The sequence below is a fragment of the Ambystoma mexicanum genome, chromosome 1p (assembly GCF_040938575.1).
Source record: "Ambystoma mexicanum isolate Mex_15411 chromosome 1p, UKY_AmexF1_1, whole genome shotgun sequence".
NCBI lineage: Eukaryota > Metazoa > Chordata > Amphibia > Caudata > Ambystomatidae > Ambystoma > Ambystoma mexicanum.
The window spans coordinates 691764436-691788334 of record NC_090921.1 but is presented as its reverse complement, the minus strand read 5'-3'; the positions used below and the strand labels follow the sequence as shown (position 1 = coordinate 691788334).

Genomic DNA, 23899 nt, shown 5'->3' with positions numbered 1-23899 from the left:
TATTCTCATCGCCAAATTGAGGTAGGGCGAAGGCACACCAGGATGAAGTATAAGGTAAGTTTATTGTTAAAACCCTGCAGCATAACTCCCAACAACCAACAACAGGAGATCCTTCCCACCAACTGACAACCCCCACACTCCATGTTCCACAGTGACCTCACAGCCTTCTGAATTAGAATGTGTGATATTATTCAGCTCAGTTCATTCCTCTCTTCTGTTCTCCTTGTTGTGTAATCATAAGGTTGCCTTGGCAACCCTTCTTTTCTCTTCCCGTCATTCAGTGTGCAAGGCGCGTATTGCAAAACGGTTTCTTAATTCAGCATTTTGTGGCACTCCGCATACCGTTGCTTCGGAAAAGCAATCAGGACTGATCCGCGCCCTGAAACTGCTACTCCCATGACACAGAGGCATACGTGATGGTTGGTGCAGATGAGCTTCACTCCCGCTTGTCTCCAAACTGTTACAACTTCATCCAGGAGCCAACCAGGGACGCAGATGGAGGTTCAAAGGTACTTCATTGAATTACACCACCAGTACCCATGCCAGCAGACGGTAAGACACCGCACAGCTTTGCCCCTTTTCCAACCGTCAATGACACTCGCCCTTTTCTCCCCCTTCCATTTTCTATAATCTATGCGAGCTCACATTCTATCGGAGCTCACGACAGAACACATTGTGATACCAGCATTTGAAGAAAACATACTTCATGAGAAACTTCATGAATGCTCCAAAGGTGTTTAGCAAAAGTGCAGTGCAAAGTAAGCTGCAAGCTGAGGTTGAGACTGAAACTGACCCACCAGATCTGGCACATGTTGATGGCGTGGTATTGGGTTTGAGCACAGTAAAGGCTGACCTGGGATGGAAGTAACCTATCTGGGGAAAGTAAAGTAGTGCCAAACTATCAGTGGTGCTACTGTATATTGGAGATGGTGGAGACTTTAAGATGAAGACCCAACAAGATCACTCACCCACAGAACCTTAAGACAAGCCTTAGGTGTCAGCATTTTCAGATGCTATAACCTTACGGGGAAAGTCCTGCAAGCCATGGACAAGATAGCAGGGAGAACTTTTGACAGGTCTAGTCATGAGAATAGTGTGCCTTAGTAGCTGTTGAAAGCTCCCGGGACACACGTACTTTTTTTGAGTGTCTGATGACCTTTGACTTCTAAGCCGCCACAGCCCCTGATTCGGTCGCACTGAGAGCTCCAGGGCCTGGAACATGGGGCGTCCACATCCTGTGCTGGGTAGCCAGCAAAGCCAGCAAAGCCAGAAAGAGCCCCTACTAGAGTGAAGCCTTAGAATGCCAACAGTGCAGGGACAGCACCCGATTTCTTATTTTGTTTGTGTTTCTCCTGACTCATATCCTCTCTAGGTGAATTCAGGTGGAGCAACCACTTTTTAGAGTCGAAATTGACTTTTTGCAGTCTTCAGGACTCTTTCTGGAGCCCGTCTGCCCAGGTAACTCGGGATGGGATGGACCAAGCCCCAGTTTTAAACGGAATAGACACCTCCCTACCTAGCCCATTGTTTGGCTGAATGTGCTCCTCAAGACAGGGCCCAGTGTTGATTGCATTAGGGAAACGTCAGGAACACCAAGTGTAACTCTTTGAAGACACCACTGAAACATTCACTTGAGCAGGCCAGCTCTGATAGCAAAAACCATACACTAAATCGGTCCGGTATGTTTTGCCTTCTGAACTTCTGGTACCGTGCGAGGAACTTCTATGATGGCTAGCAGCCAAAAAGCCTGGTGAGCCACTGATTGTATTTCACTCTTCTGTCTGAGAAGGACTTGAACATTGTCATGGAGCTGAGGTGGGGGAATCAGTGAGACCCATGTACCCAAACAGATGGCTTCAATTGGATTTATTTTGGATAACACACATAAAGTTTCAACTTGGAAAAAAACCTCAGGATAGTTTCTCCTTGGATCTCAAATTAGTACAAAAGAAAGTTCCTCTTCTTGAGTTTCAACAGTCTTACAAGTCCGAGAGCCTTCTTGGCAATCCTTGGGTGGGCTCAGTCATGCCCAGAATAAGGGTACTTAAGGGCCCTCTGCACATCTTTCGAAGTGTCTAAATGCTGTTTTCTTTTTCTCTTTCACTTCCTTTGTAGGGTCCTGATGCCGGGTTCACAGTCGATGTCCAGATCTGGGCAATCATTGGAAGGAGGCTAGAGGCTTCTAAGAACCTGCACTGGCCCCTGGCTGGATAGCTAGGTTGGAGGGAGGTTCCTCTCGCTTTGGTCTAGGGGATGTCTAACTGCAACCCAACTCCCTTTTTGTCTGTTCTCCTCATGCCTCCACAACAATCTTGTTCCTCTGGGACATGTCTCCGTTCATATTTCCCTTCCACTGCTATACGATTCCTCATTCTGAGCTCTTGTGACATCCAGGTTGGGTTGCAATGACTGGACACCACACTGGTCCACAAGGCATGTAGCTCACTTTAAGTACCTCCCCTCTTCGCCTCAGCTTTCACAGGCTATGCCTCTTCCACCTCAGCTTCACTAATGGCTCTGCTACCTCTTGGTCTGGCAGCATCTCTTTTAGCAGTCTCACTACCACGTCCTCCTGCCCTCTTCCCATCTCCTCCTGATATCCCTTATCCTCCTTCTGATATCTCTGGCTGCTTCACCATCTTCTCCCGATATCTCTCTGCCTCTCCCCCCCCTTTGTCTCCACCATCACCTGTTGTTTCCCCCTTCTTTCTCTGCCTCTCTCTCTCTTTCTCCTGCTCCTAGGCACCACCTCTCTTGCCCCCTACGTCACTTTCTTCAGTCTCCTCCAGCTTCCTCATCACCATCCTCCGTCTCTTATCTTCTCTCACCTCTGCAATGCCATGTTGATGTGTGCAGATATGAAAAAAGAGAACGTTCTGTGTGTCTAGGTTTTAAATATGTTGTGAGTTGTCTGGAACAGTGAGTAATGTGTGCCTCAGATTGCTAATGTAAACTGTTTGTGTGGTTGTCTACAGCGCCTCTGGCAGTGGTGTCTAAGGCGTGTGGAGCATCATGTTTATGTGTCGGTGGTGGGTTAATGTGGCGTTTAGGGACATTCAGTATAGACACATGTCTTCTGGTGGTGTAACCTGGGTTGTTTCGGTGTTGGAGTTGTGTGACAATATGTGTTGTTGGTTAGTGTAGGAGGTAGAATGACTTTAGGTCCATTATTATTGACAGACCGTGCCCAACAGCCCACCCAATAACAGCTGGGGACAACCTTTTTCACTATGGAAACATCACAGTGGTCGCTTTTATTTGTTTACATCCATGGGAACATTCTTCCGAGAGCTTTCATGCCTTGTTATGTCATATTGTGTAATGTTAGGCTAAGCCATGCTACCTCAGGTGACAATATTCCCTGGCACAAATCCAGGGCCCACAGTTCCTAGTCAGTTGCTCAGGACCACCCTTCTAACTGTCCACTATAATCTCAAAGACACCCTCAACTCTAGCGCCACTCAGACTTACATTGGGTATGGTGCAGTGTAGATGGACATGCACAATGAACTAGCAATTGACAAGATCAACCATGCACCAAATCACATCCACAGCGTTACCATTCTGGCAGGTGCCATTACAAATGTGCATTTTGCTTTTAAATACTATCATATTTTTGGGCATTGTAACTGCTCCAGTGTGCTTTAAACTGCACCATTCAGTACTGATTTGACACTGCTTCCTGCTAACATTCCTTGGGGAGGGGGACCACGGGAAGAGGGTCACAGACAAGTACGATTTCCTGGCAAATTCTCTGGAGGGGGCTAGTCCTTCCCTGGAGTTTCAGTTGTAATGGCTTCCTCGCGAGTGGGCAGTTTGCTCCTGCAGGCAGAAAGGGATAGTTCCCACAAGTCTCGCCCAGTGGTTTCTGTCCATGTTTCCATTTGAACAATACAACCAGGGGCGGCAGAGCACTAAGATAAGCAAAGGAATGATCTGGAACCCTGAGATAACAAACATCCAAACAAACGGTTTCAGGGGGCGTTTGCCCCTCATTTTCCAAAGCTCTTCCCGCACGTTCGTACTCACACAACTATGCACTGTTAATCTGACAGTAAGCACACAAAGAGACATCCTCGAGCTAGCCTGCGCCATGCACTTACTGTTGATGCCTTCCTTGTTGGTGATTATTCCGGAAGTGATGGCATCGTAGTATTGCTTGTTACTCATCAGTGTGTACATGCCGAGGATGGCTGCAAAGAGACAGAGGCAGAAGATTACAAATGCATCAGAACATGTATCACACATGAAGAGGGCAGCTGCCTCTGCAAAAGTCATATAGAGAGGGAGATAACAGGGCAGCTAAACTGTCACGTAATGAAAGAAATACGTAGATTAAATACCTGGTTTAAAGTAAGAAACAAACAAGCCACACCACTCTTCGTAATGTTAAGAGAAGTAAGCAAAGACGATACATTGAGTTGGTTAGCTAAACTCTGCGTGGGCTTTTTAAAAAAAAAAATGTTTATTTTTGAACAAGGCAGGAAAGCATTACATTCACTTAAAGTCTACATTTAGGATGCGTTATTATACGAAAGTGTTACTCCCTTTACACCCACCCGCCCTGTGTTTGTCCCGTGTTCAGGTCCCTTCTCCTTGTTCCTGCTCCTGAGGGGCGGGCCCACTCTCTAGCACCCTCCTGGCCAGCTGGGGCTTGTATGTTAGTGCTGGGAAGTCTCGATCGAACTCAAGGACCAGGTTCCAAATGTTCTGGAAGCGGTGGAGGAGACCCGCTCTAGCTGCTGTCACCTTTTCTGTGATGAGCACATCCCAGAGCTTCACCCACCAGAGGGGCAGGAGAGGGCCTCCTCTGACTTCCATGTGCGGGACACCACTATTCTACCCGCCAGCAAGCATTGAGATAACAGTTTGGCCTTGGGGCCTGTCCGTGGATAGAGACGGGGTACCGGGGTGCCCAGGAGAATAGGTTCGGGCTCTAGTGGAAGTGAAATATGCGTGATTTCTGCAATGACCGCTAGGCATTCCTTCCAGAAATCCTGAGCCCTTGGACAAGTCCACCACATGTGAAAGAAGGATCCCAATTGGCCACATCTTCTCCAGCAAGCAGGGTCCACAGAGTGGTTCATGTAGTGCAGTTTTAGCAGGGGATAGTACCAGCGTAATAGGATTTTATAGGCGCATTCTCTATTCGTGACGCAGGCAGACGCCGATTGGGCGCGGATCCAGATGTCCACCCAGGATTGGTCCTCTATGGGGTGTCTTAGGTCAGCCTCCCATTGTGCCATGGATCGAGATTTGGAGGTGAGAAAATCTGTTTGGAGCAGCTTGTATAGTACAGAAATCTTACCTCGGGTTGGTAGGTCTTTGAGATTTAGTTCTATGGGCGTAGAGGCGCGAGTTGCTTCTTGGTGTGTCTGTGGGTGGATGCACCAGTGGCGCAGTTGGAGGTATGTAAACCTGTCTTTTTTGAAAGGTTTCTTTACATTGTTCGTAAAATAGAGGCTGTGCTCCTTCGAATAGTTGCCCCACTGTTTCTAATCCTCCCGCAATCCAGTTTTTTAAATTTTGGTGAGCTGCTCCCGGTGAGAAGGCTGAGTTCATAAAGACTAGGGATAAGGAGTTGAGTCCCCTTGGGATCTTCTTTTGCTTCAGCGTTTTGGCCCATATGGCGACAGTATGTCTAGTGGCTAATAGTAAGTCCTGCAATTGCCGTCTCGTTGCCGCTGGGAGGTGAGGAAGAAAGCATAGGGGAAGAGCCAGACGCTATTGTTCCAAGTCCACCCATCTGGGGCGATTAGTGACTGTTTGCCATGCTTGGGTGCAAGCTAGTTGTGCTGCCATCTGATATTTCTGTAGATCTGGGACCCCCAAGCCGCTGAGTTTTGCATTCCCCATCATCGTGTCTTTCGGAAAACTGGGTTTTTTCCCCCATCCAGATAAATTGAAGCATTTTTCTTTGTAGGTTCTGAAGCGACGGGGCCGGGACCATCACCGGGAGTGCAGAGCATGTGTACAAGAATCTTGGGAGTAGGTTCATTTTACACGCTGTGATCCTGCCCATCAGAGAACTCTCTAGGGACGCCCAGCGCTTCAGGTCGGTTTCCAGTTCTTGGAAGAGCGGAGGAAAGTTCAAGCGATATACATCTGCTGGTTTGGCTGGGATCTGGACCCCCAAGTAATTGATGGCTTTCGTTTTCCGTTGGATCGGGCACATCAGGATAAGGTCTTCTCGCTCTCTCGATGAGACTCCCACCCTGAGCGCTGCTGATTTGTTGAAGTTAATGGTGAATTCTGTGACCCTTCCATAGTTGTTTAATTCTGCCAGGGCGTGTGGCAGGGAGCTGCAGGGGTCGGTGATGGTTAGGAGAACATCGTCCGCGTAGAGGGCCAGTTTGTGGTGTGATGGGCCTACTTTGAGACCCTTGTCGCGCCTTGAAACACTTGTGTATAGGCGCGTTACAAATGCCATATCATATCATATCATACCCTTGATTAGGTGGTTCAACCTAATCCGTTGGGCGAAGGGCTCCATGATTAGGGCGAACAAGAGCGGGGACAGCGGGGATCCCTGTCTAGTTCCACAAGTCAGTGAGATGGGGGCCGATAGATTGCCATTGATTCTAAGTAGGGTTTTGGGCGCTTTATAGTTGGCTAGGATCATAGTACGGAATTCCAGCCCAAAGCCGAATGCCTCCAGAGTAAGCTTCATGAATGTCCAATCCACCTTGTCAAAGGCCTTTGTCGCGTCTAGTGCTATGAGGACCATCCCTTGTGAGTCACGGGAGGCCAGGTCCAACAGGTTCAGGGCTCTGCGAATATTGTCCGCCGTAGAGCGGTTTTTCAGGAAACCACTTTGATCAGGTTGGATTATGTCTGGGAGAATGTGAGCCAGGCGAGTTGCCAGAATCTTCGAGTAAATATTGGTATCAATGTTGAGAAGAGCAATGGGTCTGTATGAAGCTGGGCTCCTTGGATCATCCCCGGGTTTGGGGAGAAGGATCGTAATCGATTCTTGTATGGAGGGGGTTATCACGCCGGTCTCTCTGAAGGAGTTAAACAGTTGTGCCAGGGGAGCGAGTAGCTGTTGCTTGAAAACCCTGTAGAACCTGGTTGTGTAGCCGCCTGGGCCTGTTGCCCGGGATTTGAGAGATTTAATGGCTTCATCTACCTCCTCATTGGCGATTGGCACGTCGAGGAGGTCTCGGGTGGAATCCGGGGGAGTGCTGCTTTGCGTAAGTATTCCATTTGTTCGTTCGCCTCTCGTGGTGGGGGGGTCTTCACCTGTTTCAAATGCTCCGCTGCCAGGCGTTGTTTGTCTTGCTCTGCATAGTAAGTTCGACCTTGCGTGTCCCGGAGTCCAATGATTGTGTTGTTTTGTTTTGCTTTGTCCAGTTTGGCTACCAATAATTTATTTGCTTTGTTATTTTTGGAATAGTAGAATTGTTTTGCTTTTGCCAATTGATGTGCTGTATGTTCGGCATAGTGGGCCTCGATCTTTTTCTGTGCCATGCGAATGGCTCATTGGGTTCTCGGCGACCATCCTTTTTCTTTATGAGTTTGCTCAGCTTTCCGGAGGTTGTCCTCAAGGGCTAGTCGGGTTTGACGTCTTGCCTTGTGGAAGGCCACTCCTTGTGCTATTAATTCCCCACGTACGACCGCTTTCATGGCATCCCAAGTGTTGGCAGGCGAGGTGTCGGCTGTAGGGTTTTCCCGGAAGAAGTTCTTGATCGTAGTTGCGATCGAGTGCCTAAGCAGCATTTCATTAAGGATTGGGTCATAAAGCGTCCATTTACATTGGGTCTGGCAGGGGGGGGTTCTGAGCTTGGATCTCCAGGGACACTCGACCATGTCTGACAGAATCCGTGGGCCTATGGTGACGTCATTAGTGAACGAGAGGGTCTGAGGGGAAACCAGCAGGAGATCAATCATCGAGAAGGTTCTATGAATGTGGGAGTAGAATGAAAAATCCCTTTCCGAGGGGTGAAGAACCCTCCATGCATCTACCACCTCCAGCGTTCTGAATAGCTGTAGGAGTGCCAGAGCTGAGGAGAAGTCTCCGGCTGATGGAGGATGGGATTTGTCTTTTGTGGGGTACGGATCTCCGTTGAAGTCTCTGCCGATGATAACTTGGCCCTCCAGGAAGGAGGGAAGGGTAGCGCCTAGGGCATCGTAAAAGGCGGCTTGGGCAGAGTTAGGAGCATTTATTGATACAATGGAGAATAGCTACCCGAGTAGCAAGAATTTCACTGCCACGAATCGCCCTTGTGGGCAGAGTTTCGTGTCCAGAATTTGGGGATCCAACCCCTTCCTAAAGAGAATAGCAGTGCCCCCTTTCTTGGAATCTCCGGAAGCGCCAAATTGATTCGAGAAGAGGCGGGAGCGAAGGCGCCCGAAATCGGCTGATAAAAGATGCGTTTCCTGCAGCATGGCCACAGCGGCATTTTCATCTTAAAGTTTTTGCAGTATTGACTTGCGTTTAGCTGGGGAGTTTAGCCCTCTAACGTTCAGCAAGACGAATTTCAGGGTCGAGTGATCTGAAGTGAGAAACGCAGGTATCGTTGTGTTTAGGGTGGGGACAGTACGCGAGGCTGTGTCAGCCAGCATCTCGTAGATCCTGCGGATGCCAGCTCTCCTGCCATTGAAATTTTTTCTCGGACCACCAACCGGGCGGCGGAGATTTAACTGGAGGGGAGCAGGTTTGTCAGTCCAGCACCCCCCTTGGCCAACGTGGCCAGGTAACTGTTCATAGCCAACATTACCAAACCTATCGGTATCGCCTTCCAAGGATTTAGATGGATTGATCCTCAGAAGCGGGCATAGGCCGTGGGGTAAGGCACGCCGCCCCGACCACCGGGGCATTCTCCAGCTCAACATGGCTGATGGGGTTCCTTCAGGTGAGGCAATTTCTTCCGTCTGAACCTCGGGACTCTAGACCAGGAATTTGATTTAACATTGGGCGACCTTGGGAGATCCAATTTGCTGTTCTTCTCAGGATTTATGGGTAACTGAGCTTCTGGGGGGGGTTAGGTTCATGATCTTCTCGGTGTCTTCCAGATGGCTGATTCTTCTCTGGGTACCTTTGTAGGAGAATTGTAGGGCTGTGCGGAAGAGCCACCGGTAGCGGATTTGTTGGTCTTGTAGAAAGGTAGCCAGGGGTTGGAGCGCCAGTCTTTTTTGAAGGGTAAGGATGGATAAGTCTTGGTAAATTAGGATAGGGGTGCTCTGAAAGGTTATTTCATCCCGGGAGCGGCTGATTGCCGAGATGGCTTCTTTTGTCGTGAAAAAGTGGACTCTAGTGGTGACGTCTGGTGGAGCATCTGATTCCACCAAGCGGTGCGGGCGCAGCCTGTGTGTGCGATCCAGGAGGAGTTGTGACTTTTCAAAGTCCGGGAGAAGGGCTTGGAATAGGTCCCCCACATATTCTGCCAGGTTTTTATCTGCAACTGAGATCGGGACCCCCCGGATGCGTAGGTTGTTGCATCTGGCCCTGTTTTCCAAATCTTCCTGTTTAAATTGTAATATTTCACATTTATCCTGAAGGAGTTTGATTGAGCGTTGGACCTCCCACAGGGTGGACGCATGGTCCTGGGTTCGGTCTTCAACTTCCCCTAGTCTCTGTTCCGCCTCTGTGACCCTCTGGTCAGTGTTTTCCAATTTGGTAGATAGTTCCAGCATGCAAGCTCAGAATTCGGTTTTAATGTCCGCCATGAAAGCCCTAATGTCATTTTTCGTTGCGTGAGTGCTTTTGTCTTCAGGGGCTTCCTGAGAGGTGGAACCCGGGAGTTCTTGTTTTTTAGCTTTATCCATTGACATCAGCATCGCTGCAATTTCTGCGTTTTTACCGCCTTTGGGTTGTTTGGTCATCTTGTTTCCTGGTCGAATAGGAGATATTGCATTCCCTAGAGGCTGGAGGGGAGATTTCAACAATGATGGGGGGGAAGTGGAGCACCAGAGGTGGGTAAGAGGGTCGTAGAAGGTGGGCAGGGGCGCCCCAGGAGGACTGGAGGTTTTCTCGTGTGTCCGGTTAGTGGATGATGGTGAGATGGTGCAAGAGGATCATCAGACCTGATTGGCTCCCACTGTTCTGCTTATGAGCTGCTTCCGGGTCTATGTGGCTTGTTCCCCCGGGGGCTTGGACTGCCACCCGGAGCTCTGTTTCATGTTAAGGCCAGGAGTGAGGCGGGGGGATCTCGGCGGAGAGGCAGGGCTCCACTGCTGCTGGGGGGGGGTCCCTCACTCCAGTGGCGGTTGTTGCGGGCCGCTGAGCGTGACGGTCTTCGCTGCCTGTGACGGCCTGACGTGAGAAAAGCTCTGGGGCAGCACAGCGTGGTGGATGCCCACACCCCCCCCGGCTCACCTTTACACTCAGATGGCGCTTCCTTAATTGGTGCCGGTGGGGCCGTCTGTCCCCAAAGCGGAGGACTTCCGACTCCTCCCGGGGCCCCAGGAGCGCTGCTAGGGCTGCAAGGCGGGCCTCCGGATCGTGTGCGGGAGGCTCCCTCCCTACGACTGCCGAGATCTCACCGCCGGCTCAATGCTGCTGGGGCCAGGGGACGGCGCATGAAGGCCGGACTGCACGGGTCAACGCCGGCGGCAGCTCCACAGGTTCACAGCTGCATGCCGAGTCAGGGCGGGGAGGGGAGCTCCCGCTGGAAGGGCTCGGGTGCGGGCTAAGTGGCGGGGTGCCGCAACAATGATTATTCAGGAATGGGAGCCCCTCCTCCACTCACGCCGTCCTCCGGCCTCTTCGGTCCTCTGCACGTCCGTCCGCCATATTGGCTTGAGGTGTGGGTGGGTGATCGGAGCCTCGTATCACCGCGACCGGACCTCAGCGAGCTCCAGGAGTGCGGCCAACTCCGCTACAGGGTCTCACGAAGCCTCAGCCATCATTAGGTTCACTGCTATGGCGTTATATCTTCCCCAATTTATTGAGGCAGCGGGCACCCCACGGAGGCCATCAAAGGAGCGTCCTCATTGTCGGCGTTCCAGGCCACGCCCCCCTGTGTGGGCTTTTTAAAGAAATTAGAGTGTCCCTTAGAGATTACTACTGATGTGTTAACAATTACAGTTCAATGGCGGTTGAAATGGGAAATGTACCAACATGTCGCCCTCAGAATTCCGACTCCCGAAATGCCGACTTCTTTTTTTTTTACCCCCCCTTACACCACATATATATGTGGGGGGGCTATGGGATATAATAGTAGTATGGAGGCTGCAGGGGTCTCCCCCCGCATATGTATGTGGTGTAAAGGGGGTTGGGGAAAAAAAGGTCATCATTTTCAGCCGTTGGAATTCTGGGGGTCATACTAATCACATAGATACGATGAAATGCCTCAGATGGGACTTTATGAACACTCTGGAACAGGTGGGAAGGTACACATCTCTCCAAAAGAGATTATGCAAACCTATAAATTGTTCAAAACCCCAGCCTTACCGACCAAAATGTCCATGTCCCTCTCTGAGATTTTTTCTTTCAGCTAGATTGAAGCAACCACTTGCTTAGCTGTACTTGGCCCTCGTATGAACTTACTGCGTGATAAAAGAATATGTCGGGCCTCACTATGAGGCAGGCAGCCGCGTAATGAACGGTGCCGCTACGGGACCGGCACCGTTCATTACGGGCTGCCCTATTACGGGGACTGCTGCTGGACCCACTAAGGAACGCCTGGTCAGACAAGGCGACCTTAGCGGGTCCCTCTAGCACTCCAGGATGCTAAGAACGGGCCTGTCATTAACGGGCCCATTGTTAGCATCCTCCCCATTCCCATTGAGCCCTTCGGGGGCTCAAATGGGAATGGGCATGTACCGGGTCCGAGTCCCGCAAAAGGGATTTACCGGGCCCTCCAAAGTCGGAATGGCCCGGTAAGTCCCCTTTTGCGGGACCCGGACCTGGAACCCGGTATGGAGGTAGCCATGCCGCTTTTAGTGCCATGGCTACCTCCATACTCGTGATAAGGCCCGTCTTTGTAATGACCCTACCGGGTATAAAAATCTAAGGGCCTCATTCCAAGTTTGGAGGTAGCCATGCCCTTGATAAGGGCATGGCTACCTCCAAACTTGGGTCCGGGTTCCCTGAATGGGGAAATACCGGGCCATTCCAACCTTGGAGGGCCCGTTATTTCCCCATTCAGGGAACCCGGACCCAGTACATCCCCATTCCCATTTGAGTCCCCATAGGGTTCAATGGAAATGTGGAGGATGCTAACAACTGGCCCGTTAATGACGGGCCCATTGTTAGCATCCAGGTCTGCTCGCGTGCCCGCTAAGGACGCCTGGTTTTACAAGGCGTCCTTAGCGGGACCCGCGAGCAGACCTCGTAATGAGGCGGTAGGGGGTTAACAGCGCCGGCAGCTCTACCGGTGCCGTTAACCCCTTACCGCCAGGGTCGTAATGAGGCCCTTTTCATGCAATGTACTAGGTTGAAGGTCTAACAGCGGAAACTACTGAGTAAGATGAAATATAACGAAGATACTTTGGAAACAAGAATGTTTTGGGGTTGGTGTATGCAGGCAAACACTAACCTGATAATTATAGCCTTGAGGACATTATGGAATATTGCAACAGATATAATGGATAGGATGCCAATTGATTTTATTATCCTGCTGTTTCAATGGGCCTCATTACGACCCAGGCGGTAAGTTACCGCCTGGGCCGTGACTTTACCACCATGGCGTAAACTATGTTTACGCCATGGTGGTTGGCGGACTTACCGCCCCATTCCGAGGTTGGCGGGGGCGGTAAGTCCCCAATCCCCATTTACCCTTCCCCATTCCCATTTTTGCCCCATAGGGCATAATGGGAGTGGGGAAGGCGTTAATTACGCCACCGTAAATTACAGTGGCGTAATTAACTCCATGGTCCCTTAGCGCCATGGATTTTAACACCGCAGGTGTTAAAACCTCCATGGCGCTAAGGGACCTCGTACTCAGGCGGTAAGGGTCGGCGCTGTTTACGCTGCCGTTATCCCCTTACCGCCTGAGTCGTAATGAGGCCCAATGTATCTATTAAGTTATATACTCAGAAGCGCTATCGAAATTTACAGTTACATTTCTAGGTAGTTTATATATTGAGAAACCATTAAATATTGCTTAACATGTTGTATTGTATTTCAAATTATGCTTCAACTTTTGGTATGCAGTTTATGAACATGTATGAAAAGCAATGTCTTACTGTAACATACCTAATAATAAAAACAAACAAAAAAGTAAAGAAAGGACAGGCTAGGGCAGCTATCACACAACAAAAGGCAAGTGCAGACCAGGGAAGTTATTGCACAACAAAAAGGCCAGGGAAATGGTAGCATTGACTCAAAGAAGATTTTTCTGAGCCTGAAAGGTGCAGAGATTTCTCAGGCAAAACGGTGTTCCATGGGAATCTCTGCATTCACCCATTTACTGAATATCAGCCTCTAGGGCAGCCACATGCCTGCATGTATGTGGAGTCATGTGTGTATTGGTACCTCTTTCCCTGCCCCAGTTCATATCAGCCTCTGCATTGGTCAGGACTATTTCTCTACTAGTCCATGTGGTTCCTCATAGGCATGGCTTTTAGAGTGGTCTGCTGTACCAACACAAGACCAGAGACTACAGCTATCTGCATGCAACACCCTCCTCATACCAGTGGAATGACTAGTAGACCCCAAGGAGCAGCAGTGTCCAGAGACCATTGTCAGGGACAACAAGTGCAACACTGCATCAGAGTTCAACACCAATACCTGGCCAGGAACAGAAGAAAAGGAATGGGTGCCTTGTGAGAAATTAACTTTTGTCAACCATGCTAGAGCCGAATGGGAGACCCAACGCCTGCCACACAGTCATTAGACACACAACAGAGGAAGAGTGGGGCAGTGGCAGCAGAGCTGGAGCCAACAGGAAGCAGCACAGCATTTTGGGAGAAAAGGGAACACCTCCCAAGACCTATATAGACAGTGGCCTACCTGATACAGGGGGAGAACAGAGAGGAAATAACCCTGGAGACCGCATAGCAGGCTGGAAAGAAATGAAGACTAAATAGTGGGGAGGGGCTCAACGCCCTTATGAAGACTGCCAGGAATAATTCCTATGGTGAAATGACATGAGTGGTTTGGGGGTAGACAAGGCAGAGATTGGCACAGGTGCACAGCTGACTCAAGGACCTAATGGGAGCATAGAGAACCTTCTACATCAGAAGGCGATGGCACTAAAACCAAGAAGAGTCAGTCATGAGAGAGATATTTGGGTGAGGTGGGAGGAGATGCAGGAGGACCAACAGACCAGAGAAGAATGTGCAGTGGTTGGAGGAAGAATTGGGGTAGAGTACTGGCAGGTTTGGACAGAGTGAATGTAAGGTTTTGGGATTGAGAGAGTGGGATCCATTTTGTTATGGGTGTGTTTTTGTGAAGGCGAGAAACAGTGAGAGGAAGAGGAAGATTAGGAGGGAGGAGGAGAGAAAATATACGAGGAGAGGGAGTAAGATCAGGAGGAGCATAGAGGTAGGAGTGGGAAAGGGAGTAATATCAGGAGGAGCATAGAGATAGGAGTGGGAGAGGGAGTAATATCAGGAAGAAGTAGAAATGGGAGGAGTGAGAGGATGACTAATGTCAGGATGGAGGAGGTGAGTAGAGATCGGAGGAGTAAGAGGTAAAGAGAAGGGGCAAGGCCCAGAGGAAGAGAAGAAAGGAGGAGCAGAGGCAAGAGTGACAATAAGAACTGAAAGGCCATTGACAGAGTGGATGAGGAAGGCGAGATGGTCAGGCTACCTCTGTTTCGGTCACCTAGGGAGACATTAGTTAAATATGTTCCCTCACATAACTTCCGTTCAGCTAACCTTTTGCTTCTCTGTGTACCACAGGAGTATAGAAGTACAATTGGTGGTTGGGCTTTTTAAGTACCAGCTTCAGTTCTTTGGAATTCACTTCTACTTTCTTTGCTGACTCCCTCGCGTCATGTGGCTTTTAGAAAGAAGCGTAATGCCTTTCTTTTTGTTTTGTAACTAGGAGTGGGTCTGCCTTTCTTGTATTATGACTGTCTGCTTGCTGATTCTGGATCTTTCACTGCCAAGATACCCTTGGGTCGTATCTGTGCTTAACACATTCTCCTAGGATGACAACAACATAGGAAGTCCCTGAGGAGGAAAGATAGATCAGGCTATGACATTTGGCCTTCACAGAGCAGGGCAAGCTTAGACAGAAGGGGAACTCTTTCTATAGAGAACCAATAGTATATTGAGTCTTTTGGGTGAAGGGAGTTTGGATTAGAGAGGTGGAAGGTTGAAGGGGACCATGTAAGCACCACCCCTAGAATCGGAGCCCCAATTGCTTTTATTTGTCTGTTTTATCTTAATAAAAACAAAAAAAACGCACTGGTACTGTCCAGTGAGATATTGACAACTCATCACAATAGACTGTTGTAATAATCTGGTCAATATGAATGCCTGCATTATTTCAGATGTGTGTTGGACGTCTACGAAGAGGAGAGTTTGTGAAAGACGAAAGTGGCAAGTTTTGGTTACTGCATTTACTTGGAAGTGAAAAGACAGCTTTGACTCCAAAACCTTTCCCAGGTTTTTAACTGTTTCCGCATGCAAAGTGGGGCGTCCCAGGGTCGAGGGACATTGTATCAGTAGATTCTTCTGTTTTTAAAGGCTGCTTATCAAATCTCTATTTTACTTCCATTTAAGTATAGGAATCTCTGTTTCATCCTTTCATGGAATTGTTGTTAGGCTGGTAGGGCAGATTGATTGCCTTTTCCCTTGACTAGATGACTCATAAGCTGGGATTCATCTGCATAAAGCTTGAAGGGATGTTGAGGGCTTCCCAAGGAGGGGCAAACAGTCTGATGCACACATTAAATACCGAGGGCAATAAGGCAGAGCCTTAACATGCAAGTTGTCAATGGCCATCACGCTTATGAGCCTGACCACTTCCCAAGGGATCGGCCAGTTTATATCCTGTTGCCATTATGAGCACCAGGGAACGAGGCTGAGAATGTGTAAGGAGAAAATATCACACATACTATCCAAGGGTTGATATCACAAAGAATGGCAAAGACCATGTTCGTACTGAAATAACTGAGTGCAGAAGTTTCACAAAGAATCAAGCTCTTAATTTAGTACAGATGATACACTTTGTGTGGTTGCCCTGTTCTGGGAAATGCCACATTCACCTTATTCACAAAGAACACCTGCACATTTCCTGAGGGAGTTGCGCTAATGCAAATGATATGCTGCCCTGACCCCTTGAATAATTAATTCATTTTTTATAACACGCTGCAAACTGGCGTGTTATAAAAAATGAATTAATTATTCAAGGGGTCTCTAAGCGTGGGACCGGGATTCAAACCTGTGTTGCTCTGCGTTGTCTTGCTTCCAAGACAACCACGTTGCCGCTGAGAGGATACTCTGGGCCCTGAGCACTTACATTAGTGTTTGCCATGCACACCCAACTATGGCAGTCGATACTACTGTTGTCCTTGGTAAAATAAAAAAATAAATGCAGAGAAGGGTCAGCAATGGCCATTCTGCCACGAGTGGTGTGTTCTCACCCGTCTGGACGAGAACACACCACCCATGGCAGATCGCACCACAGCAATCAGCCCACCCGGGCAATCGTAAAACAATTACAGACCGCAGTCCAAAGACGTGGCAATTAGCCAAGCACACAATGCCTTGATAAGGGCGCTGAGGGGTCGAAACACGTCTCGGCTGACCACTTAGATTCATAATAAACCCCACTGTATTAATCAAGTGTGGCGATATCGAATCTATTCAAAACAAAGAGCAAGGTATCTGGGTACAAACAAATCGCAAATCCAAATGAGAGGTGGGGGCAACACCTCTACAAACCCGTGACCGTGCATCTCATAAATCTGGAATAAGTAAACAATTAAAACAAATAGAGTGAAGCACATGTGGAGACTATGATCTAGTGCCCAAACACTCTCACATATTGGGCCTCATTACAACTCAGGCGGTAAGGGTTTTACGGCGGCGTAAACAGCGCCGACCCTTACCGCCTGAGTACGAGGTCCCTTAGCGCCATGGAGGTTTTAACACCTGCTTTTAGCAGGTGTTAAAATCCATGGCGCTAAGGGACCATGGAGTTAATTACGCCACCGTAATTTACGGTGGCGTAATTAACGCCTTCCCCACTCCCATTATGCCCTATGGGGCAAAAATGGGAATGGGGAAGGGTAAATGGGGATTGGGGACTTACCGCCCCGCCAAGGTCGGAATGGGGCGGTAAGTCTGCCAACCACCATGGCGTAAACGTAGTTTACGCCATGGTGGTAAAGTCACGGCCCAGGCGGTAACTTACCGCCTGGGTCGTAATGAGGCCCATAGTCTTTTGGTTGTAGCCTCGGATAGAAACTCAGGGGCTAAAACCAAAAGGCTAGCTAGCCCTGAGTTCCGACAGTCCCGACATTAGAATAGCCCCAGATCTTTTCCAGACCTAGCAACATCCCTTGTGGTGGGGATTGGGGGGGCGGCAGTCTGGGAGGAGTGAGAATCTCTCCATCAAGCCTGTGAAGAGGATGAGGTTGCCTGTTTCTTGGTGGTCAGTCTTGGGTTTCTTCTAACTCTGTCTGACCCCAGGGCTGCTTTGCGCATGCCGAGCCCCAAAACCCAAGCCACGGATCATCCCAGGAATTAAAGAAAAGAAGCAGAGGACCTGAAGAAATTGAGGAAAGATGGAGAGAACCCGAATTTGTAGAACAAGGAACCAAGAAAGATGTGTGGACACTGAAACTCCAAGACTGAATTACTGAGGAACTGGGATCTGAGGATATATCCCATGAAAGGATCCTAGTTTAGTAATTAGGGAAATTCGAAGACTTTGCTGTTTGAACGTAAGTAGATGTCATCCTGAATTTGGGGTGCAATGTGTATATTGAAGAGTGACCATTCCATTGATTCCCAATGGTTGTTACCTGCGGAAAAGCTTCCAGGGATCTGGGAAGTGATTAAAATGCATTTTTATTTATTTTGGCCCAACTTTGTAACCTTACTCACTCTATCTCTACGTCTGTCTGGTCAGCCCTTACTCCTGAAGGCAGTAAATGCTAGAACTCCCAGATCTCCCCCACACTGTCCATTGACAGCATGTGAGACCTAGAAACACACCTTTCCATAGGTCTAGAAAATCTGTATTGGGCGGGGAATCTCTGATAGATACATGCAGGCAGCTAAACATAGAGAAACACACGCAGCCTAGTTTGATTGGGGCAAGGAGTCCCAGGATTTCCTGCCTCAATAGGACCAAACTCTGCATGATCAGATCCTGGACATTAAAGCTAATTATAAGGCAGAGCCAGAGATCAGGTGCTTGTGCTTGGCGTGCAATCCTGAACTGCAGCTCTCTGTCAAATGGGCACTATTAGTCAGAGGAGTGCCAATATCCAATGGTCCAGGCAGGCAGATAAGTGTGAGGGTCAAACCACTAAGGGAGAAGGTGAAGGCCAGGGCCCAGAGCTATTCAAATGTAAATAAGCCCAGGCCTAAGCAAGTGAACCAACAACATATTGTCCCGATCCAGTTATTATCCAGAAAAGACAGCCATGCTGCCCTAGCTTTATGGGGAAGATGAAAGCATTCCGGTGGCGAGAGAGTGTGAGGATAACAGGAGGAGGTGGAGAAGTTGGAGTGAGAGGGGTAGGTGGAAACACAGGAGGGAGAGAAGGAGGAGGCAGAGCAGCTGGAACAAGGGTAGGAGGAGGAGGGCAAAAACTGGAGTATGCATACCAGAAAGGGCCTGGGGCTAGAGCCAGTAACCCGGAATTGGTTAACTTCAGGATATCACAGGAACCTGATGCCCATTTTTAGTATCCATGCTAAGGCACAAGGCATGTTAAGGACCCAAAGACAAGCTGGGAGGGACCATCGCCCCTAAAGGGTTGCTGCAGTGAGTCAGGGGTGATGTATCCCTGACGAGTGCCACAGGGACAGGGTGCTGTATCATCAGGAACGGAAAAACTATATCATACAGACCTAGTTCGGATCAGGATAGGCGGGCAGTGAGTCGGCCTTCAGCACAGCCTCTAGACTTTGGAACTAGTACCCAGTCAGGGGAGAGAAAGACCCTGTATCCAGAATTACCCAGCTGGGAGAATGCAGCCTGAGTGTCCCAAGCGAGACAGCCAAGACTAGGAGACCCAGAGGGCAGGAGGGGGAACTATGCACCTGCCCACTGCAGACCACCAAGTACGAGGGGTTCAATTGACACCATAGCCCATCTCTTCATCTCAGGAGGTGATGTGGATAAGACACAGACACCAAACCTCAAACCTGGTCTCAGAGGGCCAGACCCACCGGGACTACAAGAATTGTGCAGTCGCATGATAATTCCCTGACACTTGGAGCGACTTTGTTGGAGACTGTCCTGAGGGACCATTGATTCTTTAGAACAGGAACCCCACTTTTGAACTCAGGACCGTTGGTCCTTCTAAAGCAAGGTATACACTGTATTATATGACCCATACTAACACTTTGTTTATATTAGAGAATGATTACACCTTCTGTTATTCAAGAAATTCCATAGGCAAAAATGAGTTGTCCCAAACCATACCGGAGGCCCTTACATTTTGGGTTTCTAAGCTGGTAGGCTATTGGTGGATAGAACCATGGAAGGGAATCATTGAGGTGAAGGGACGCTTTATTATTGTGTATGTTATTACGCTATTGCCCAGATGGCTATCTATGTTTTGTTATTAAGAGTTGTGGTTTGGGGACTCCAGTTCCATCAAAACAGCAACGTTTCCCCATGCTCCGCCAAAGTAAAAGAAAGACTAAAATAATAAGTTCCTTTTAGAATAAGTCTGTATTAGCTTACCAGGATGAATCCCTGTCTGACCCGGCTTTGAGTGGATTCTCATGAAATACCTATAGAATACCCCACTGGTGAGACTGAGACCGATCCCCGGGAAACGGAACCCATGGAGGAAGCTATGGAATGAGTGAATCTTATCCAACCTGGCACCAACTTAGTGGTCAAATGGCAAGACAAGATGCCATTAGAAAATCTTCTGAAACAGCTAGTAATCATTAGGTTGATGCTGAGAAGTGATTCCCATTAGGTTGTGTAAAGACCACCTTTACCCACTGAGTCCGATCCTCTAAACTTTCACCTGTTGTCTTTTAATACTAACTGGTTTGTGAAGACGCTGATCCTTTATTTATTCATTTTTTAAATACATTTTGACCAGGTTGCAGAGACTTCCGGGTGGGCCTGAGACAGATGGTGAAGATACATTGCTTGTATGCAAACTGGGGAATTACAAGCCAACTACACGTTTCGAAAACCCTCATGTTACAACAGCATGTGATCATACTGAGGTGGAGATGTCAAAGTGTATTGGCCATGATCCTGACATTTCTAGGCAGCAACTAAGGGGAATTCAGCTAAAGAAACCACTCACCAACACTCATATAAGATTGAGGATTTCATCAATAAATGGTTAATAACCCATTTAATGCAACTCAGACTGCCAACGGCCACCAGAGAGCTTACCTGTCCTGCAACCCAGTGGTAACTCCACCTAAAGCTTTCTTTAGGCAGGGAAGGGGGGAAATAACCCCTGCCCGGTTAGTGGACCTCAACCCAAGGGAGCTCCTGAACAGAGTAAAACCCTCCGATCCAGACAACAAGTGTGGGAGGCATACAAGAACTATGAGACCCCTTCCCACTGCCCTTGACGGTGCTCCTCCAAATGGCATTCCAGTGGAAGGAGAGGCCATGTTTTCCATGGTTGTGTGGATTCTCAGCAGGAAGAACCTATGGATATAAGCTAGACCTGGCCAACACCCAGCGTAAGAAGCCGCCTATGTATCGGGATAAGTAGAGGATGGAGGATGAGGAAGATGATGATGCTGGGGTAGGAATGCTGGCACAAAAACCTGGGGGTCTAGGATAGAAGCTCCCTGTCCAGGTGGGAAGGGCAACCACTGAAGCTCTTTTAGATTCAGGAAGTCAAGAAAAAGATGTTGGGGCCCCTTTTGTATTCACCAACAACTATTTTAGGGGAGACCAGTACAAATTGCATGCATGTATGTATGGAGGCATAGTGGTATACCTGTAACGCTCACCTGGTTCCCCCGGAGGCGCAGGTCTTGATCTGGCGAGGATACTGTCTTCAGTGTTAGGCGCAGGGTTTGTTTTGCTCCCGGACTGGGCCCCCTTCCCACCGACAGTTTAAGCTGAAGAGTGAGATGTCTGCAAGGGTAAACCAAGGTATTAGTGTTTGGAAGGTTCGGAAAGTTCCTAGACCTCTCGCCCTTTCTTTCCCCGTGGAACTGGGTTGATATTGCGCTTACCTTATATAGGTAAATGCCGGGCTCTCCATCCTGCGTCTTGTGCAGGGGCGCTGGGTCCAGTTGCTTCACTGGATGCGAGCTCTGCCTCTTGATAGCAGAGGATTTGCTGAGAGCGAAGACGCCGTTAATGCACGAGCGTGCCTTGTAAGTATTAAAGTTCCTTTTGCATTGTTCTCTTCTCTTTCAAAAGTCTTAAGTCTGTAAAGTCTATGTCTTTCCCTTTTCAGATGCTGTGACGATGAAGATTATCCTTCTAATGGCACGTGAGTAGAAAGACTGCACTAGCGCTGGAGAATGCTCCGTAATGTCTCTTTTGTCTTTGCAGGTACTAAGGTGCAGCGCGAACAGATTGAAAGCGAACGTAACACAGGTAAGCAGTCTTGTAACTAAGCGTTACTAACCGATGTATCTTGCCTTGCAGGTGCCGGAATGCAGCGCGAGCTGAGTTGGAACGGGCGTAACACAGGTAAGCAGAACTTGTAGTTGAATATTACTGACCGATGTTCTCTCTCTTTGCAGATGTCGGATGCCGGAAGAGAAAGGCAGAAAAAGGCGCCTTGGATGCTGCCGTTGGATTAGGTAAGTAGATTCACTGCCTTTACTTTAGCCTAACCTGTGCCTTTGTTTTGCAGGAGCTGCAGAAGACTGAAGAAGACTGAAGATTGGATTCCAGAAGGTTATTTCGTGTTCACAGGATCTGGAGCTGGAGGTTTCCTGGAGCTGACACGGTGAGCGTCCTGCTGCAGATGCAGAATAACGCGAAGCACGTGAAACCAATCGGGTGTGGTTTAAATAGCCTTCTGTAGTGCTTAGGCGTCTCCTTCCACGGCCTCACCCAGGTAAGAAAAGAGTTCCAGATTTCTAGAAGAGTTCCTTTGTTCTGCTTCCAGGGAGTGGCTCCTGCTCCACCCAGACAGAAAAAGTAGTTCCAGGCAGAGAAGGATCAGGAGACCAGTTAGCTGGTAAGTAAGCAGCATGGTCTGCTACAGGTAGGTCCACCAAGCACTCTTATCTAATATGAGCCCGGCGCTTCCTGTGCCGGGACCAGTCATCATCATGAGCCTGGCGCCACTGGCGCCAGGACAAGGTCCAGAGGGTCCCTCTAGGGACTGGCTGGTTCCTGGTTTCAGAGTCATGGGCCTGCTTCCAAGGTCGTGGGGCAAGTCCTGACCCCTTGGAAGCAGGGATCATGACAGCCCCCCCCCTCAAGGCCCCTCCCAAGGTTGACTTCTCCGGAGGTCTTGGTTTGTTAGGAAATGTCCGATGAAATTTCTTGATTAGTCGGGGTGCGTGTACATGTTCTGCAGGTTCCCAAGATCTTTCTTGGGGGCCATAGCCTTTCCAGTCAATCAGGTAGTGTAGTTTTGATTTGGAGATCTTGGAATCCAGGATATTTTTGATTTCAAACTCAAGTTCTCCGTCAACTAGGATAGGTTCAGGAGATTTAGTCAATCGGGTTTCTGGTTGAACAGGTTTTAGTAGTGAGACATGGAAGACTGGGTGCATTTTCATGCGAGGGGGTAACTCCAACTTGACCGCTACTGGATTTATTATGGCAGTAACAGAGTAGGGTCCCAGGTATCTTGGGTTAAAGGTGCGTGGTCCCTTTAGGGGTAAATATTTTGTGGATAACCAGACTTGATCTCCTATTTGGTATTGTGGGGCTTCCTTTCGATGTTGATCTGCTCCTTTCTTGTATTGTTCCTTGGCCCTTTGAAGGTGGGTAGTAGCTTCCTTGAAGGCTTGGGTGATGGTTGAATGTAGGTGGTCAACTGCTGGTGTTCCAAGATCCTGAGGTGGATCCAGGTTAGAGGTTCGAGGATGATTACCATACAAAAGAAAAAACGGGGTCTTTCCGGTTCCAGAGTGGACTGAGTTATTGTAAGCGTACTCGGCTATCCAAAGGATGTCCTTCCAAGTTCCTCCTGTCTTTTGCAGCATGCAGCGTAGGTACTGTTCCAAAGTCTGATTGGTCCTTTCGGTCTGACCATCGGTTTGTGGGTGGTGACTGGTGGAAAGCCTCACATCAATTTGAGCTAACCGACAGCAACTCCGCCAGAAGTGGGAGATGAATTGACTTCCTCTGTCTGAGATTAAAACTGAAGGAAAGCCGTGCAACCGAACGATGTTTTCAAGAAATTCTCGAGCCAGGATTGCTGCTGACGGTAACCCCTTTAGTGGGATGAAATGTGCCATTTTTGAAAATAAGTCTACGATTACCAGGATTGTATTGTATCCGGAACAGGGAGGTAAGTCAGTGATAAAGTCCATGGAAAGGGTATGCCAGGGATGAGGTGGGATTTCAAGTGGTTGTAAGAGGCCTGCTGGTTTTTCCTTAGGACTCTTGTTCTGGGCGCACACTCCACAGGACATGACAAAGTTTCTGATGTCTTTTCTCCAAGATGGCCACCAAAAGTGACGCTTGACCTTTTCCGAGGTCTTGGCCATACCCGGGTGTCCTTCCATTAAGGAGTCGTGATAACAAGAGATGACTTGATTTTGTAAGCTGGTACAGGGTAGATAAAGTCGTTCCTTGAAGTATAATAAGTCGTTCTTTACTGTGAAGTCTTCCCCCTGAAGCTGCCATTTTTGTATGTCCGTTGGAGTTACAAGTTGTTTAACCTGGGTTTCAATTTCTTCAATGGATTGCATG

General features: G+C 48.7%; 1 protein-coding gene across 2 annotated transcripts in view; it reads right to left on the bottom strand.

The window, feature by feature from the left end:
• Nucleotides 1-23899, bottom strand: part of TMOD4 (tropomodulin 4) — a 304747-nt gene that overhangs the window by 66090 nt on the left and 214758 nt on the right. For both annotated transcript variants that reach the window (XM_069649866.1, XM_069649872.1), the window contains one exon: nucleotides 4104-4193. In XM_069649866.1, the coding sequence (XP_069505967.1) occupies nucleotides 4104-4193 (90 nt within the window). The remainder of the gene's footprint in view (nucleotides 1-4103; nucleotides 4194-23899) is intronic.